General features: G+C 41.5%; 2 protein-coding genes across 3 annotated transcripts; one reads left to right on the forward strand and one right to left on the reverse strand.

Annotated features, from left to right (window-relative positions):
• Nucleotides 1–1,593: 1,593 nt before the first annotated feature.
• LOC311505033 (C-1-tetrahydrofolate synthase, cytoplasmic-like) lies at nucleotides 1,594–14,043 on the reverse strand. 2 transcript variants are annotated; one of them, XM_084568428.1, is made up of 27 exons: nucleotides 13,717–14,043; nucleotides 11,912–11,996; nucleotides 11,588–11,647; nucleotides 11,433–11,486; nucleotides 10,969–11,105; nucleotides 10,727–10,827; nucleotides 10,465–10,601; nucleotides 9,828–9,939; nucleotides 9,600–9,727; nucleotides 8,815–8,912; nucleotides 8,468–8,641; nucleotides 8,217–8,353; nucleotides 8,081–8,127; nucleotides 7,894–8,001; nucleotides 7,725–7,799; nucleotides 7,536–7,638; nucleotides 7,357–7,433; nucleotides 6,412–6,552; nucleotides 6,249–6,317; nucleotides 5,188–5,299; nucleotides 4,878–5,017; nucleotides 4,494–4,535; nucleotides 4,167–4,267; nucleotides 3,896–4,073; nucleotides 3,699–3,806; nucleotides 3,423–3,575; nucleotides 1,595–2,051 (listed from the first exon to the last, which is right to left on the reverse strand). In XM_084568428.1, exons 1-27 carry the CDS (start codon nucleotides 13,752–13,754, stop codon nucleotides 1,962–1,964), a joined length of 2,805 nt encoding a protein of 934 aa, XP_084424554.1. In that variant the 5' UTR covers nucleotides 13,755–14,043; the 3' UTR covers nucleotides 1,595–1,961. The 2 variants fall into 2 exon arrangements, with proteins under 2 accessions (XP_084424555.1, XP_084424554.1); XM_084568429.1 differs by lacking the exon at nucleotides 6,249–6,317 and having other exon boundaries at nucleotides 1,594–2,051.
• Nucleotides 14,044–15,392: 1,349 nt separating this feature from the next.
• dorip1 (dopamine receptor interacting protein 1) lies at nucleotides 15,393–19,447 on the forward strand. Its single transcript, XM_084569002.1, has 5 exons — nucleotides 15,393–15,707; nucleotides 15,982–16,506; nucleotides 16,932–17,021; nucleotides 17,108–17,242; nucleotides 18,319–19,447. Exons 1-5 carry the CDS (start codon nucleotides 15,622–15,624, stop codon nucleotides 18,500–18,502), a joined length of 1,020 nt encoding a protein of 339 aa, XP_084425128.1. The 5' UTR covers nucleotides 15,393–15,621; the 3' UTR covers nucleotides 18,503–19,447.
• The last annotated feature ends 115 nt before the right edge of the window (nucleotides 19,448–19,562 follow it).

Below are 19,562 nucleotides of genomic sequence, written 5' to 3' on the forward strand. Positions count from 1 at the left end.
GAATAGCTAGAGCCTCAATCTTATTGCCACACAAAATATAGCATGATTGTATGTTGAAATGTATTTTAGACTGTGTATTCATTTGAAATTTCACAATGGATTTTTTTTTCACAAGGTGGGTGGTACAGTGGCATGGTGGTTAACACTGATGCCTCACAGCAAGAAAGTTCCGGGATCAAATACCAGGCCAGAATGGGGCCTATCTTGTAGGCATTGTACGCAAACATATTATAATGACGGTTGCTAAGTTTCATAAGGATTGGGTGAATACTTCATAGAATACAAAAGTCATAGGCCTTAAAGTCATATGAAATATTTGTGGGTCACGTGTAGCGCCCCCTGTAGACGTAATGTCATGCAACTTGATGTGCATCCACACAATGTTTTACAGATTGTGTATGCCAAATTTCATGAAGTTAGCTATTGCAGTTTTTCAGATATTGAAATGTTGCTTTTGTAGCGCCCCCTGGAGACCAAGGGTCACAAAAGTTGGGGTGCTTGTACAGAATCATATTATCAATGATATGAAGTTTGATTAAGTTTGGGTATATACTTTACAAAATATTAGCTTTGGAGTTATACTGTTGTGTGCCATAAAGATTAATTAGCCATTAACTTTGTAATCAATAACCCTGCTAAAGTTCTTTTCAGAACTTTTCATTATCTTTGTCCATAAATGATACATGCCAAGTTTGGTGAGATCGGATGAACGGGCTAGGAGGAGTTGATTTTGCTTTGAGGTGCAATTTTTTCAAAATGGCAGAAAATAATGTCCATTAGAACCAGCGCTATATAAGGAATCAGAGGGAGAAAGAATTTTGTTTCTAGGGCACACGGTTCTCAAGAACATAAAGTGGCTTATTATAGCGCCACCTAGCTGTAGGCATGTGTATTGACACCTTGGCAAAGTGAAAAGCTAGGACTTCTACCATGTTTACCAGGTTACCAGGTTTGATGCCTTTCGCCCTTGCAGTTTGTCCTGGGCAGACGCTTTTAGGTAAGAACATTAAGGCCAAGAAATATAAGAAGAAAAATCAGAAGAAAAACAATAGGGACATGGACCCCTAATAAAAAAAAAATAATAACAGGCTAACATTTAAAAATTAGAAACATGTAATAAATGTCACCAAACTATCTAGCTGTAATTATTGTCTTATAGTTGTCTTTCTGGCTTCATATGTGAAGAGGTTTTTTTTTTTTTTCTGATGTCACTATGATTTTGACTTTGGGGTATGAAAGGCCAGCAAATTATCACCGTTTCACATTTTTATAAAATGTTGTCATAATTAACATATGTATTCTTGGGTTAATGGCCAAAAACAAGTGAAGTCACAATTACCTTTGACCACCAAGTTCTTCAGTTCATCCTCAAGTGAATATATTTACCAAAATTTGAAGTAATTCTCCTCGGGTGTTCTAGAGATATCGCGTTCACAAAACTGGGACGAACCCAAAAACATAATGGATCCGACATCTAACCAAAACTGAGCGACAGAAGTGATAGAAATTGGAATTTCTTTTCTGCATTTTTATTCTAAGAACAGGTAATTTTTTACGTAATTTCGTTGTATGTCGACATGCAATGACAATAAAAGCATCATGGGGTTTGATGAAAAGGGAGCGTGTCAACACAAAGATGTGATATGCGATTTTTCGTTAAGAGGACAAACTTTATTCGATCTTTTCTAACAGAAATGGCGATTTCTCCAATAATGTTACGACAGTGTTAGACATATTCAAATATTCATATTCAAAAAAACTGACAGGTAAAACAGAATCCAGTATCCACAGGCAATTAGACTAGATTACTCAAAAATTATACAAAAACATAATTCATGTAAAGACTTAATTTGTAATCATACATTTATCCAAAAAGGAACAGAAATTAGATAGAGACAGTGGTCGGGGGGGAATGCCTATGTATCTTTGTTACCACTGAACAGTGCATAAAACTTTTGTTTTTAGAAGAGCCCGTTGACCTGCTCAGTCTCAGGGTCCAGATCGATGTCATAGAAACAGGGCCGGGTGGGCAGACCTGGGATTGTGGGCATCTAAGCAGAAAAAAAAGAGAAAGCAGCTTTTATGATGGGCATTCAGTGTTTAGTCTGGCAATGATTTCCAGGCGTTGACAAAGATAATCATTTCGTTATTGGTACATTTAAAAATCTCATACTGGAGAAACTACATAGCCTGAAAGTCAGACCTGCTTCCCCCACCTAGGAATTTTTGACTGATTATGCTCCGACGAAGATCTTTTGGGGGTGTTTATATGGTGATAGACAGAAGATTAACAGCAACGTAGTTATACACTTCATCTTAGCGTCATGGAATTTAATCGGTTTAATGTTTAGTTTTAGGACTATCCAGTTTTATGCCTTTATGCAGAACTGTTTTGTTTTGTTTTTCCTCTGCGTCAGTTGAAACACGCCCCATAATGAAATCCAAGCGTCGCGTTAGCAGACTCATGTTCTGATAAGAATTGAGTCTAACCAGGCCAGGCTAGAAATTTCCATGCCTTTAAAGAAGGTGCACCATGAATACTGTGAAAGTATCAAAAGGCTCAGTCCACACACCCAGTATTCAGACATTGTGCCTTGAAATAGCAACTATACAGTCACCACCCTCAGCTCTGACCGCAACCTATCTATCTATCTGACCAACCAGTTTATCTATCTATTTGAAACCAACTCAGCCCTTTAGACCTGTTTCTTTCTCCCCTATTGTCTGTCTCTCACATACTTTATTTGAATGCGGCTGGATTCCCAGTAAAGCCGTTTCCAGCTACAGGTTTTCGGAAACATGTTATAACCAGCGTTATCCTCCAAACTATGTCCAAGGTGAAAACATGTAAAAACAACGGCTGTGCTGTGATTACAATAGCTGTAATGAAACGTGAAATCATCACTCAGAGAGAACGTTTGGAGCAAAAAGTAATCTTTCTTATTTTTTCAAATCAACACTTATTCCCAGGTCCTCTTGAAACCTAAGAAATAATAACTATTTTTAAAAAAGTATTTATAGCTTAAAATAATATATGCATACATATAATTAATTATAATTACTGGATTGAGTTTAAAAATGAATAGATTCAGCCTTGAGGACATAGTATGCACACTGGTTGCATTTATTACAGCAGTGTGGGTCTGGAATGAAGCTGACTGTGTGTTTGTTATTTGAAAGTAAAGTCAGTTGAGTAGTACGAGTCCCTGCTCGTTTTTTTAATGAGTCCTCAGTAGGATACTGCTGCATAACAAAAACAGACGTATGAGAATGAAAGTAAAGCTGTTTACATCGTTATGCAGTTTGGCAGCACGTAAATGCAGAGCTGTGAGGAGTCCCACCCTAGTGTCTTGCAGGTGTGCATTTGCGGCAAAAATGTGGAAAGGTAAGGCACAGCTTGTTTACTGTATAAGAGAGCTTACCGTGCCAACCAGTGGGAACAAGAAGCCAGCGCCCACGCTCGCCCGGATGTCTCTGATTGGCAGAATGAACCCAGTGGGCACACCCTTCTTGTCCGCCTCATGAGACAACGACAGGTGGGTCTTTGCCATGCAAATTGGAAGTCTGCCGAAACCCTGAGGGGAGAGGAAAGAAAAGATCTATTCAAGAATTCTCTGACTATAATGACCTCCGCTGACAGCAGGAGCCAACGAACAGGTCTGACAATACGGGAAGCTCCAACTGTGAGGGATGCTGACCTGTTTGGTGTAGAGCTCCACCTTGCGTTGGGCCTCGGGGAGAAGCTCAATGTCGTCCGCGCCGTAGATCTTCTGAGCGATGATTCGAATCTTGTCAGCGACAGGAAGCTAGAAGAGAAGAGTACATCTTCTTTGAGGAGAGTGTAGGATGTCAAGAAACACAAGTGTGAATGAGTGCAACAATCAAGAGCACACACCTCTAAATCATAGAGGAATTTGAAGTCACTGGGGGCCCCACTGGCCCTCTGGACAGCCTGACCAAGGGCCACAGCACCAGCTCCGCCCTCAGCCCAGTGGGAGCATCGCACAGCATCGAAAGCTCCGGCAGCTTTAGCCATGCTGCAGACCAAATCCAGCTCAGCCTCAGTGTCCGTCCTGCAATAGACGAAATATTGATTAGTGTGTAATTAGTTTGTAACTTTGTATTTTTTTTTTGTTTGTTTTTTAAATCATCTAAGCTTCACTTACTTAAAACCGTTGACAGCAACCACCACAGGCACGCCAAAGTGCTTTGCATTTTCTATCTGCTTCCTCATGTTGCTGCAGCCGTTCTTCAGCAGCTCGAGGTTCTACATGCAGGTACACACCACACATGTTCATTTAAAAAAGCTAAACACAGGCAGAGCTTCCGAACAAGAAATGCTTCTTCCTTGTGCAATCATTCAAGTGATGATTCGTGGCTCATATGCTCCGTAGAAACTAATAAATACACTCGACACTAATCTACAAATCACACACACAGTATTATCATTTAAAGTGAAGAGCACATTTTGACAGGCTGCAGTCTTGCATTACCTCCTCCACATATTCCTTAGGCAGCGGCATCCCAGCAGTAACCTGAACGAAAGAAATATTGGTTAATCGAATAATAATTACAGCCCGAATCTTAATCAACAGTGGCTATTATAGTTGCTTTTCCTCAACTGTTCATGCTTCATGATTAACAAGAGGCTCCGTTTAAACATTATTGTGTGAAATCTGAAATTGAAATGTGACAGTTATGTTAAACTACATTTATCCCAGTGTATGTCATGAACACTTTAAGAAAACAGGTTTTGTGGAACATGCACTTCTAGAATAAACTGTAAAAAAAAATAACCTTAGGTCTATGATTTTCCCCCAAAATAAAACAAGTTAAGAATTTAACTTGCTGAGGGAAACTGCCAAAGAATAACTCACTGTTGGTCCTCCCCCGTGCATCTTCAGGGCTCGGACTGTAGCCACCAACACGACCACATGGGGCCTCAGGCCTGAGTAGCGGCACTTGATATTGAAGAACTTCTCCATGCCAATGTCCGCACCGAAACCAGCTTCTGTCACTGTTGGACACAATCCACACAGGTTGAGACAGAGGGAAAAGCAAACGACTAAAAGGAATTCTGGGTAATATCATTCACTGACATAACATCTTCTCAATCACTTGTACAACCAGCTCATATAATATAAGGCGATAAGGCGATAATGTACAGCAGTCCATTAGTTGACTGACCTACAAAGCCGTCTGGTCCAACCAGCTTCAAAGCAATTTTATCAGCCAGGATGGAGGAGTTTCCATGGGCGATGTTGGCAAAGGGGCCGGCATGGACAAACACAGGGGTTCCCTACAGATTCAGACGTTAAGTAGAAGTTAAGTTTGAGTCATAAAGGATTCAATAAAACAAAAGAAACAACAAACATGTTCCATAAGCGGTTAAATAGTAAATGATCATGTATTTATATAGCGCTTTTCTACGTATTGGTACCATAATCTGTATATTAAAGATGAATGACGGGACAGCTCCTCAAAGGTGAAGCTACAGCGTGTGGAGCTCCCCCTGGTGGCTCGCTGCAGTATAGGTCATAAGCTCCACCAGTGGATGGGACTTGGGCCAAACTAAAACCCTAAAGCACAAGTCAAATAATTTCATTTTCAAGGATAGTTTCTGTTATTTTAAGTAGTTAATATAATGCTGATGTATGTTCAAGAGTCAATTTTTCGGATAAATCTAGTTTTAGTTATTTGATGCTGTAGAAACAGGATGTGACATCATGATGACCACCAGTTGCCATTCCAACAGCTCCATGATGGGGTTCGATACCGTGATAGTAGGAAAAAATAAATAAATAAATAAAGTACAGTGTATAATCCAACATTTCTTTGTAAGTGTTGGAGATAGAGCATATTAATTAAACAAAAACCCTAGTGAGTTTAGTGTGGGCGGGCCATCGATATCGCCTCTTCATGTGGCTCTACTCTCACACCGTACTGCACAGACTCGCAAGATGGCACCATCTGTACCTCTTATTTATACAGTCTATGGTTGGTACTCAAAGCACTTTACAGCCACAGTGTCACAGTCACCCATTTTTTCACACAAGCATGCACACATTAACCACACTGGGGTTCAGTATCTTGCATAAGCACACTTCAGCATGTGGCAGGGATCAAACCGCTAACCCTCTTGCTCAAGGACAACCCACTCTAACTACTGAGCCACAGCTGCCCACACATGGTGTGTTCTCACTGTATAAGGATTGAAGCCGTGAGTGTGTCCACCGTGTTTCACCCACCTCCAAAGTCTGCATCAGGTTTGGCTTGATGGCATCTTTCATTAGCACAGCCAGAGCACCACTCACACCCTGCAGAGTAAAACATCACTTTATAGGAGCCTTGTTTTGACAGTACTTATATAGAAGGCCCTATATGTCATGAGGGAGACTCCAGAGCACTGACCAGGTCTTCGGTGGTGATGGGCTGTCCACTGCGGCTGGTGGCTACGACCATCTTGGCCAGACGCAGTCGCATGTCCTCCAGGCTGCTGGTGAGTGCAAGCACTGCCATGATTTCACTGGCGACAGTGATGTCAAACTGGGCCTGAAGAACAAATGATCATCAACGGTACAGTAAGGGCTGAGGAACTCCCAGGCCCTCTGTCTTTCTTTAGTTTATATACAAGGCGTAAATTCAGTATGTGTAACATTTGGTACTACTGTACACCCCAACGGAATATCAAAATTACACAGTGTCCATGATGGAAAAAGAACTTCGAGAGACTGGTCAAAAGTCAAAAAGGTTTCTTTAATCAGCGATTCACAGAACCTGTGATTAGAGTCTCTGTTAATCGCTGATTAAAGAAAACTTTTTGACTTTTAAATAGGTTCTCTCAAAGTTCTTTTTCCATGATTTTGGTCCTTAGGTCGCTGGTTACTATGCGGCTCGATGCACCAAAGATTATGGAAAAAGAACTTGGAGAGACTCAGGTCAAAAGTCAAAAAGGTTTCTTTAATCAGCGATTAACAGAGAGTCTAATTACAGGTTCTCTCTGGAGAGAAGCTCCTCTGGCTCTCTCCGCTACACATACAGCTTTTATACACATAATCTTGGTATGTGGTTTCCATGGCAATGTGAGTACTATCAGTCCCTTATCACTTGTTGCTCACAACATCCTCAGTGCAATGATCTTGTGAAGGCAGAAGAACAATGAGAATACATTGTAAATCCAACCATAGAGATGTTACATAAAGGATGATGCACAGGTCATTGTTGTGTCACTGTTATACAACTCTATGTGTAACTAGTCTAAAGTTGAAGGTAAGGTGAGCATAGAACACAATCAATAATACGATCAGTAGTATTTTTCTATCAGTCCCTTACTGAATAATACTAAAATCTTCTTACCTCTCTTGTGTATCCTTTTTCAGTTGGCGACTGGCCAATAGTGATCTTCCTCAGGAATCGATCATTGGTATCCAACACTTAGATAAAACACAAATGAACATGTGCACACGAGGTTTGATTTAATACACTCACATGAGCACAAAGTCAGAGTGGAACACAAGCCTCTCTGAGGTTTATACCTCGATGCCAGGTCACAGAGGTGGGTTCAATGTCCAAGCGGGCGAAGCGGGTGATCTCTTCATCAGTGAGAGTAGAAGGATCGGTCTTCTCTATGCCCAGTTTCTAAACAAATAAAGAAAACTTCAGTGACAGAAAGGTCACATGCAGTATATTTAGTCAATACTTTAATCCGTAATGTGATTGCTTACTTTAAGTCTGTTGATCTGGATGGGGGAAAACGTCCTCTGTCCTCCGCTGAGAGGGACCAAGCGGTTAAACAGAGCCTAACAGTGCACACAGTCACAACACATCCATTAGTTTGCAGACAATGTGTTTTTTTTTGTTTTTTTTTAAGCAGTGACAGCAGGGAGAACCTACCTTATCAGACTGTGTGGACTCATGGAACATGCGGGCATCGATGGCAGCAGCCACCAAGTTGTTGGCAGCTGTGATGGCGTGAATGTCTCCGGTGAGATGAAGGTTAAACTAAAAACAATTTAAAAAGGCTCATTAAGTGCTTTGTATTATTATATAAAGAGTTCCTAAGGTATCAGCAACACAGTACCTCTTCCATTGGAATGACTTGAGAATATCCACCACCTGCAGCACCACCTGTTGACATAAAACAGAACTACAGCTATGTATACCAGTACCAGTACTGTGACACATGCTACCTCTCACTAAGGCGTATTCTTCCAAACCTTTAATGCCAAATGTGGGTCCCTGAGAAGGCTGTCGAACGCAAGCAAACACATTGAGCTTCATGTGGGCGCCAAGGGCCTGGACCAGGCCGATGGTGGTGGTGCTCTTACCCTCACCCAGAGGAGTGGGCGTAATACTGCAGACAGAAAAAAATAAAAAATAATCAATGCACAATCTCACAAAACATATTATAAGTTGTGGAAAAACCAGCTGTGCAATTCAGTTCAAAAGACACATGCTGACAACATACCCAGTGACCACCACATATTTGCCGTCAGGCTGAGACTGAAGGCGTTTGATAATGTTTAATTGGACCTTGGCCTTAGTCTTGCCATAGAGCTCCACCTCATCGGAGAGCAGGCCCACCTCCTTGGCTAGATGGTCGATGGGCTTGGGCACGCAGGAGCGAGAAATCACTATGTCACTGTTAAAAAGAAAACATGCACACATAAAAATTATACTTCTTCATCTCTGTAAAAGAATTTATAATATTAGGCAAATGATTTGTGCCACGTGGTTTATTTAATTTAACAAATCCTTCGGTGACAAGTTGATGAAGCACATGACTGAGATGAAGGAGAAGATTACGACACAAACCTTGGAACGGGTTTCTGAAGGTTGAGTTTGGTGTAAGAAATGTCCCATTTCCCTGGTTGATGTTTCTCCAGGAAACGCTTTGCACTAAGCACTGTGTTCTAGACAGGCAGATAAACACTGTCAATTTAACTTAATAAGTGGTAGCAGAAGAAAATCCAAGATAATTTAACAGCAAACAGAAGATTTAATCCTGTATTAAATACAGTAGTCCCTCGTTTATCGCGGGAGTTACGTTCTAAAAATAACCCGCGTTAGGCGAAATCCGCAAAGTAGTCAGCTTTATTTTTTACAATGATTATAAATGTTTTAAGGTTGCAAAACCCCTCACTACACACTTTATACACTTTTCTCAATAACTTGCAAACATACCGCACTTCAGTCACACTGCCAGTGATCAAAGATTCTGTATATGTAAATTTGGCAAGCTGAATGCATTCTATACTGTACAAGAGACACCGTACGGAGGAGACTGATTGACAATGGTCTACAGTCCCTTAGCCAATCAGGACGCAAAAGACGACACACGGGCTCTCCCTTAGCCAATCAGGACGTAGAAAACAATGCGCTGTTAAAAAAAAAAGCAAAAAAAAAAGCATGCACAATTGCACTAAAAAAATCCGCGAAACTGCGAGGCCGCGAAAGGTGAACCGCGTTATAGCGAGGGACTACTGTATGTACGAATCAAGTGACAATCAATAAGCCTGGTCTGACGAATACTATAACAGCACCAGGAACTTTCCAGGAATCTCAGTTAAATGGAGCTCAGCTGTACAGATGGACCTTACCCCCATCAGCATGGCCACAGTCATGGGTCCCACACCACCAGGAACAGGGGTGATGAAGCCAGCCTGCTCCTTGGCTGAGGCGTAATGGACATCACCCACCACTCGCTTTCCGCTGGGTCTAGTCTCATCTGAAAGACAGAATCTTTGACGTTAAATACCAAACACCTACCTCTGCTTTCTACTGATTCATTTAAAACAAACTCTGGAGCGCCATGATTGTAGTGATACCTGGAATGTAGTTTATGCCACAGTCGATGACTACTGCTCCCTTCTTGATCCACTCTCCTTTCACCATCTCCGCTTTTCCGATACCCACCACCAGGATGTCTGCTTTACCCACCTGGATGGAAATTAGTGAATGTTTCATGAATGCATTGTAATATTTACACAAGTATGACAAGACATTATGCCACATGATGGTGGCAGAGACCTTTAATTCCTACTATATCATCAGTAAGCACTCCTTTCAAGTAAGAATCAGAATGCTACGATAACAGTGGCAATCATGTTGTGATTGGAGGGTCGCGGAGGGACTGGAGCCTATCCCAGCTGTCACTGGGCAAGAGTCAGGGTACACCCTGGACCGTTTGCCAGTCTATCGTACTCACATGCACACCTACATGCACACCTAATTTAGAAGATTGACTGATTGATTCTAAATTGGCCGTAGTACCCGGAGAGAACCCACGCAGGCACAGGGAGAACATGCAAACTCCACACAGAAAGGCCACAGATAGAATCGAACCCAGAACCAGAAATCGTTTTTTTGGTGCATTATTGGTGCCTTTTCCCGCATGGCATTAAATAATACGCATTTAATATCTAATGGGAATTATGAGGATCACCATATCTGAGATTGTTTTACCTCTCCAGGAAGGTCAGCAGTTTTAGAGTGGCAGGTGGTGACGGTGGCATGGTTCCACAGCAGCAGATCATGCATCGGCGCGCCAACAATCTTACTGCGACCAATCACTACCGCTCTCTTCCCCGCTACAGACACACCTGTAGAGAAGCAACCTTGTCTCTCAGTTCATTATGGACACACCTGATTCTTTTGCTGGTATTTTGTATATTTTAACAACTTAAATTTGACTTTGTGGCATAGCTTTATTAACTGTACTGGTTACCGGTCTGTCTGATCAGCTCCATGCAGCCGTTTGGTGTGCAGGGGATGAAGCAGTCGCCCAGGTCCCCACGAGACAGCTTCCCTGCATTTATGCTGGTCAGTCTGTAAAACAAACCAGCATACAATGATCACAGTAAGCTAAATATGGCCATCATCTGAAAGTATCCATGTGAAATTCTTCTTTTAATCAATTACAAACGTAAGGAAATATTAAGCCAAAAGGTTAGTTCAAAATGTTCTTACCCGTCTACATCTTTTTCTGGAGCCACGGCGTTGGTGACCTTCTCTGTGTCGATCTTGTGGACCGAGTCCAAAGGCAGCTGGACGATGAGGCCATGAATGGACGAGTTCTCGTTCACCTCAGTGATACTGTGAAGAATCTACGGACAGACAGATAGCTTCACACCGTCTGCTGCTATCAGGCTTTATCCACATTGTAAGCATTTGTTTTAAAGTCAAAAACGCCTTTCAGCATGATTTGAGAAACAATCTCCGCTCTAACTACACGCCTGAGAACGCATGTTCTCGATGTAAGACTGATGATGATGCTGGACAGCTTTCCTCTTGCCTGATGTCTTCGAATACTATTTCTGCACATGTTTAACTTTACTCATGTCTATTGAGAATCATCTATCAGCTATGTTATGTCTAGAGTATAGAGAGGAATAAAACACCAGGCTGCAATAACGCTTCTTGTCCATTCTCACCTCCTCCTCGGTTGCAGTCTTCGGAAGTCTCATATGTGTTGCATTTATTCCAATCTGCAAACGCAGGAAAAAGTGTCACAACAATGTTACATAGAAGTTTGCCATATATACTATATGTAAATACTTCCAACATTAAAAAAAATTATATTACTTACCTCTGCTGCTGCTTTAAGCTTCATGCTGATGTACAGATTTGAATCATCGCGGTCTCCAACCTACAAGGACACATACTATCACTGTGTGTGCCTGTTTGAAAGAAGAGGCCCTCTACTGTACACACAGAGCTTTAAACATTCGCACACTTTGTATCCATGCTGTTGCACCCAGAGACACAAGGTCATGGGCATAATAATAACCCAACTGTGTCCATGAGAAAGCGCTTGTCACAGACATATACAGTCTATGGTCAAAGTTAGCCAAAAATAAATAAAAAATAAAGTTTTTCTCTCACCTATGCAGAAATGTAATCTTGAACTTACTTGTAAAACCACCAGACCAGGTCTGAAGTTGGAATCCTGGAGTTTCATCTGCTCCACATCCTTCTTCAGACGCTCCCTCACCTGCCTGAGAAAACAACGCAACATCTATTCATGCAGCATAACAATAAGGTAGTTTAGTACCCTATGGGCCAAACCATTGTGTTTTTCTGAAATTATTACAGATTTCGCAGCCAAATACATGCCATCTGGCGGGTCAAAGGTCACTACAGAGGAATGGTCTAATCTTTGGTCACTGTCAACACTTGGTGCAGAGTAACAAGATAACACAACTGAGACTAAGAGTAGGTCAAGTTAACAGAGCCAATCAAAAACAAGTCAGACACCAGTGGTACCAATTTTATTGGCCTTTATCTCACAGCAGTTAATATCTAAACCCTGATTGCATTGCATTTGTTATTAGTGACACAATCAGCTACTGAAAGGCTTGACTGATCTTCCACGGTGGATGAAAATGAGAACAAATTCAATCAAAAAGCTCAACAGAGGGGGATGGTTGTGTTCAACAGTTCAACAAACCCAGACACATCATCACGACTGATGAAATGCACAAGGACGCAATGCAGAGACACCAATTAAAACGTTCAAGTGGAAAGTTTGTTGTTTACGCTCGAAAGGGTTGTTTATTCAAATATCCATAATGAGTTTGGAAACGGTCCAATCAGTGAATAATCTTCACCAACAGGACCCATGTATACCGTCGGGCCCAGAGACACAATGTCTTGTCCTTTTTAAAGGTGCAACAGGTAAACAAAAACAACGACACAAATGTATTTAAAACTTTGTAATGCAAATAATAGTATAATATATAAAACAAATTAGTGAAACATATGTCGGTTTTTATTTTCTCCTCCAGGAGAGTGAGAGTGATGGGGAATTTTCATACTTAAAACCATAAAATCATAAAAGCAATCATAACATACTGGATCACAACAACTGACCACTCATCAACTGTCTGTTTAAACAGATAAGCGGCTGCAGCTCCTTCTACTATAGGGCCAGCACATCTTCAGCCCTTTTGTGTTGAATGAAATAATCTGACTAATGAGTCCTGTGAGGGGCAGTTAACAGGCTGCAGGCTGCCATGTCTTGTGACCAGCACATGGAGATAAATGTCCTGCATGTCACTGCTGATTTTGTCTCTCATCACACAAGGACTATGTCAGAGCTTGCAAGTTGTGCTGCAAAATCTAAATCGTGACACAGTCAGGATTCTAAAGTTAGTTTATGCGTTTCGTGAATGGGATTTGTGTTCTCCATTTGAGGTCACTGGACCAACAGGACAAAGATCACATCCACCACAGCTTCTTACATAACACTGCACGATTGGAACCATTCATTGCAAAGCAGACAAAGACCAAAGCTAACTAATCACCATTAAAGTGTATATTTGACAGTATGCATTTAGTGTCAATGTATTTACACTGTCAATCAAGAAGTAAACATCCACTGCATATAGAGACCACCGTGATTTGTCCCCTGGTTATGCAATTAGTAAGCATGCACAAGAAATTCAAAAATAATGTCATGAAATCACCACATGATGTCAGCAATGATTGAATGCTAACAAATTTTATTCTCTTTAGATATAACAGTTTGATTTAAAGTGAGCATATGGTTGATAAAGTGCACTAAAGTTAAATGAGACTGATTACATGTTGCTGTTATGTTACTGTAACTCAGCCAGCTAGCTGCACAAGTTAGCTAGACACGTTTCGTCACGCTAGTTACACATTTTTTGGCTATCTGTGCATCCAGAAACGTGTTAAGCAAAATCTGACACTTACGCTGAAACCTCTTTTCCGCTTATGATTTGAGCTGACATCTTTCAGTCCGAAAGTGTTCTACGGTGAAGACGTCCCCTGTGTGCTCACAGCCTGGAGAGAAGAGGAGCGTGGTGTCCAGGTGCTGACTACTTTCAAAAGATGAAGTTTTCTGTTTAGGCGCCCAGAGCTGAAGATAATAACGTAGGGTGCGCTCACCAATCACGCACTACCACACTACCGCTAAAAACAAGCGTATTAACTTTCAAGAATAACGTCTGACGTAGAGCGTAGTCTCGGCGAGGGATTTGACGACATAGGAGGGCGTTGCTATTGACAAACTCTGAAGTCTAACAGCCAATCACAGCTCAGTATCGGAATCTATTGACCAATAGTCTTCCTCGATTGTGGTGCACCACCCACAAGAGGCGGGACTATGCGCCTCAGCCAGTGCCAATGCAAAAACTGTTGGCGGCCGGCTTCAAAGGGGAGTGTACAGTCAGTGGTCAACTCCCGTAGACCTCCATGTTGAAATGCCCAACTTTACAGTAGAAATACACTTGTTTACAACCTTGTACATACAAATCTAGACTAAAAATGTTTAATAGTCTAACTCTAAAAATGCTTTTGGTCTGTATCTTCCCTGTTCTTGACTTTAACTACCTGTTTAAATTTGATGATTAGGTGCAAAGGTCACACGATATGAAAGGGGGGGCATAAGGGTTGGAGGGACATTGACTGTAGACCAAGAGGGAATGAGGCAGGTGGTACCAGAGCTGGAGATCCTGAGACAGGACTGTCCTCCATGTTTGATCCTTTACAAAGTACCACAGCACCACAAAATACAGCATCCAAAATGACGCATACAGCTGAATTAGCACCTTCATTACACCGTTTCAGCAACATAAACTGAACATTATAACAGTCATGAAGGGGGATTTAGTGCCAGCTAGTTACATTAGAATGCATTCATTTTCACTATAGTGAAAATGAATGCATTCACCTGAAAACTCACCTGAAAACTATTAAGTACACTATAGTGTTCTTCAGGTGAGTCTGCAGTACTTTGTTGTATACCAGTCAAAACACCTTTGAGAGTGAAGTTCTTCACCATATGGTTCAAATATTATGACATAAATTGTAAGAAACAGCAAAACAGAAAATATAGCATATCTAAAATAGATATTGATGCTCATTCACTCTTTAATTTTTTGTAACCGCTTGGACAAGTCGCCAGTCCATTGCAGGGCTAACAGAGAGAGACAGACAACCCATTCACACTCACATGCACACCTACGGCCAATTTAGAATCATCAATTAACCTAAGACATAAGACATGTTTATTAATCCCACGTATGGGAAATTTCCTAATGAGCATGTCTCTGGACAGTGGGAGGAAGCCGGAGTACCCGGAGAGAACCCACGCAGACACAGGGAGAACATGCAAACTCCACACAGAAAGGCCCCAGTTGGCCTGGATTCGAACCTTCTTGCTATGAGGCATCAGTGCTAACCACCACGTCACTGTGCTGCCCGAGATATTTATGTTAGTAAACAAAATGTGCAACATGAATAAAACCCACAGACCACCCAAGCAGAGGATTTGCAGCAGTGTTTTTTAGAAACGCCATGACTATACAGTCATTTGCTCCTCATGAGAGGTGAAAGAGGGGGCGGGGCTACGAGGACGTAATTACGTATAACGTCGGCAGAGGGCAGCACTGTATTTACACACACACTGCTTACGTCGTTACAAAACGTACAGCCGTGTTTATACAGGCCCAGCTTGGCGTCTGCTAAAGCTTATTTGAAATCCTCGTAAAGGTGTCATCATTTAGATATTGCGTAGAACGTGCTAGAAAACACCACAACTCTGTTTACTTATCTGGCTTTAAGTCCGACGTGAGACATGAAGAAATACAGAGAAGTATGGAGAGTAGATTCTGTGTTTTGACCGACACCGAAGACCTCCAAACGAGATTTTCAAACACCGAAAACAACCTCTACTTCGAAAGGTACGCTCATAGCAGGGGATAATTCATTAAACTAGTGAGCTTTCTTGCTGTTACTGTTCCGTTGAGGGTAACCGGACTTAACTCGTAATCGTGCGCCTCGTTTTGTCGTTTTAATAAGGATAGCTTATTTGCATAGCCTCTGTTTATGTTATCGTCGCCTTTAAGTGTCTTTCGAAACTATCCAGTCCAAATCCAGCAGTGCAACCGACCCGAACTCACCAGATGCCCGTTCCTTTTTTTGTTTATACCACGGCTAATGCATGTGTCTATTTAGGTCAAAGTCTCTGTTTGAAGAAATTCGTGCTTCCATAAACAACAACGATGAAGAGGACCGCTCCTTCTGGAGGCCTGTGCTCCCTTGGGGGGGCGTCTTTACCATCAAGGCAGGACGGAAGGCCATATCGTGCACTCCTCTGTACGTGAAAATCCAGCTGAAAAACACCTGCACCATTGACGGCTTCCTCATGATCCTTTATGTGATTCTGCGGGACAACCACGGCTTCTCTAGGGAGCTGGCTGTCTTCCTGGGGAAGCAGTTCGTGGAGTATTTCCTCTACCTGATGGACTCCTGTGACTACACCACGGTGAAGATGCTGTGGATCTGGGACAGAATGTCTAAAAGACAGTACCGCTCTGAGGTCCACCAGGCAGCGCTGGAGATTGACCTGTTCGGCAACGAGCATGAGAACTTCACAGAGAACCTGGAAAACCTGATGTCCACCATGCAGGAGAGCCTGTGCACCAACTGGAGCTGTCCGGCCCGCTTCCAGGATTTCCTGAAGACTACCATCAACATCAGGTAAGCTGCACCGAGAGACCGAGAGAGATCCTGATGCAACATAGTGAACTTGGTGCAGCTTTTAGACATTAGACATGGATGCACAAACAGCTGTTTGTATCAGTTATATTTCTAGTTGTCAAATGGACATCGTCTCAGATAATAGGAAGTCACTTTTAGCAGTTTGACTGTTACTTAGAATTCAGGTCAGGTTAGCTGGTGTTCCTTTCACTTCTACTTTAATATTTTATTTTCAGTCATAACTGAGGTGAAGTACGCAGAATACATGCACTGCCTCTATTTCTGTATGCACAAGTTTCCATTCACTAAGTATTGATTTTGGTATGAGGTGCCATATTTTCCTTTCACATAGTAGGTCAAATGATGGTTTATGTGAGTTCCACAATTCTTTTTTTATTTTTATTTATTTGTTTATTTTCCTCCAGTCCTCCTCATGAGCTGCCTCACAGAGACCCGATTCAGTCGGCCGTGGACGAGTTCTTCTGCCCCAAGCTGCTCCTCTGCTCAGAACTGGGGTGAGACACAGACGGAGGGTGGTTCATCTTCTATTTAAGTGCAGTGTTATAGCACTTTCTTGAGAAACTGGATGTCTTCTTCACAGGTGTGACGGCCTAAGGGAGTTCTCTCATAGGGTTTTCTGCCACGGACCCCCACCCTTCGTTATTCTCAACATGCAGCAGTGGAAGTCAGAGGAGCTGTCCTACGTCCCTTACCATCTGGCTCTCTGTCAGCACAGGTAAGAAGCATCTGCTCTGTGTTCCCACCAGTGTGATATGAAGCAAGTCCCAGCTTTTGCACAGAGCTGTGTTTCCAGTAAAAAATAGTCATTAAAGAGAAGCCTAAAAATAACATTATATGGGTTTGAAATAAAAATATTTTGTTAATTCTTTTAGGAAAAGGATTTTCATGTCTAATAGCCAAAATAAATAATGGATCGTGTTATGATGGAGACTTAAATATAGTTTGTTTCCAGAATCCTGCAACATTATTTCAAGGATATGCAAAGTCAGAAGCAGCACATATAGAGCTAATTAAATGAACTCTGTTTGCTCTAATAGAAATAATCTGAACTGAGGCAGGAAAACAAAGTTTGTAGTCTAAGCAATGGGAGATTAAAGCAGGATGCCTGTCTCTTCATCACTGAAGGAAAAGATAGTTAACCTTAGATTAAAAAGAAAAAAACTAAAAAGCTAATTAAAGCACTCCCTGCTATAAAAAAAATTATTTCTTGCGACAGCTTCTGCACAAACAACAGTTTTAATGTGTCTCTATTTTCAACCAATCTCCTTTTTATGTTCTTAACAGTACGTGTTAAAGAACTTTCAATATACAGACACAAATCAGACTGGCACATCGGGGAAGACCACAAGATTTAAATTAAATACATGTCCACTCTATCCAGAATTAAACTGGTGCAACTCAATGACCAGAGGTGGACATCATCTGTTTTTTTTCCCCCTATTGCCCTGCCCTGTCATTATGCTATAGATGTTAATATTAGATTAATGGTAGGAAAAATTGTAGTAAAAAAGTTAAGCTAACAACTGAATTGACACTCTTCCAAACGAGTAGCTCCGTGGCCAGCACACCTCAGTGGTGAGAAGTCTTCTCATTAGCACCTTCTGCCATTAATTTTATCCCAGCTGTGCCTGAAGACAAAGGCTCATCACAGATCAGCTTTTTTTTTTTTTTGGATTTATTGTTGGTGCACACAGCAAAGCGTTGCGTTAGCATTTCAAACACCTTTTGTACCAAGTGCAAAAAGAAAAAATTCTCAAGGGAAAATGGTGTTAAAAAGTCTCTTCTCCGCAGGTACCTACTAGAGGGCGCCACACTCTTTAACAAGGAAGAGCATCACTACTCTGCAGCCTTCCAGATAGACGGCTGCTGGATGCACTATGACGGTCTGAGGAGCGACAATCTGATCCTGTTGCACAAACCTCCAGAGCTCCTGCTGTTGTCCTCTCTGGTCTACATCCGCGCCTCTGACAAGTGAACTCATCTTGTCACAGGATGATAAAAGTGAATTAACGTTTCCTCTCTGTGATTATTCTGCCAAGTCCCCCCCCCCCCCCCCCCCTTTAATGGCATTATATTACTGCGTTTATTTTCCTGTTGCATTAATAGTTAACTAATGCCTGTCCTGAGTATTTTTCCTCTGTCAGCTGTAAGAGTGAACGACACATGCTCAGTTTCACCTGAATGCTTGCAGAAAGCACACTGAAAAATGAAAATTACTTCTTTTAGGGCATGCTTGGAATCCAAGAACATAATGGACTATAATAGTTCTGGGTTGATATACATATTTGATGATTCCAGCACTTAGTGTATATCACATACATTTGCAGTCAACTTCTACAAAACAGTGGTCGTTGAATGGGTTACGCTGCAGGTGCATTTACTTTAAAGTAGCCTTGAAAAAAATATCTGTTTGACACCGACAGTACAAAAGTATCGGTTCTTCTGTGTTCATTTTGACTTTATATTAATACATATCAGCCCTTTCCAAAAATTAAAGTGGTGCTAGATCTACGCTGTGGTCCGAGGAATAGAAGCAACTGGACAGTCAAGTCAAGGCAGATGTTAAAAGTGAAAAGCGTTTAATGTAGTGACGGAGTCTTAAAATAAAGAAGTTTTTATATTATACAATTGCTGAGACAAATGAAGTGTCTTTGCCTACACTATAAGATTAAACATGGCCTTGTTGGCTTCTATGGCACAAGGCATACAGCATGATTAATTAAAAAATAATAATCTGACATTTTAACACTCTAGCTCTGCACACACTTACTGTTAAGTCTTAGAAGAATTACTGTTATCACACAGTGCCTCCGCCAACTAGACAGGTTGGTGAAATCCTGCAGTGTTGAATCCTTTTGATGGTTATTTTTCTATGCAGATGACACTGTCTTTAAAATGCAAATACAGATATTTTGGAATACACCTGTATGGATTCGTTTTTGTTGATGCTTGCGTGTAACAAGTGATACAGAAGAGCGGACAGTACCTTTTAAGGCAGGCATTTATTTTAAACTGGGTACAACTGCACCACACAA

Source organism: Chelon labrosus, assembly GCF_963514085.1.
Source record: "Chelon labrosus genome assembly, chromosome: 20".
Classification (NCBI taxonomy): domain Eukaryota; kingdom Metazoa; phylum Chordata; class Actinopteri; order Mugiliformes; family Mugilidae; genus Chelon; species Chelon labrosus.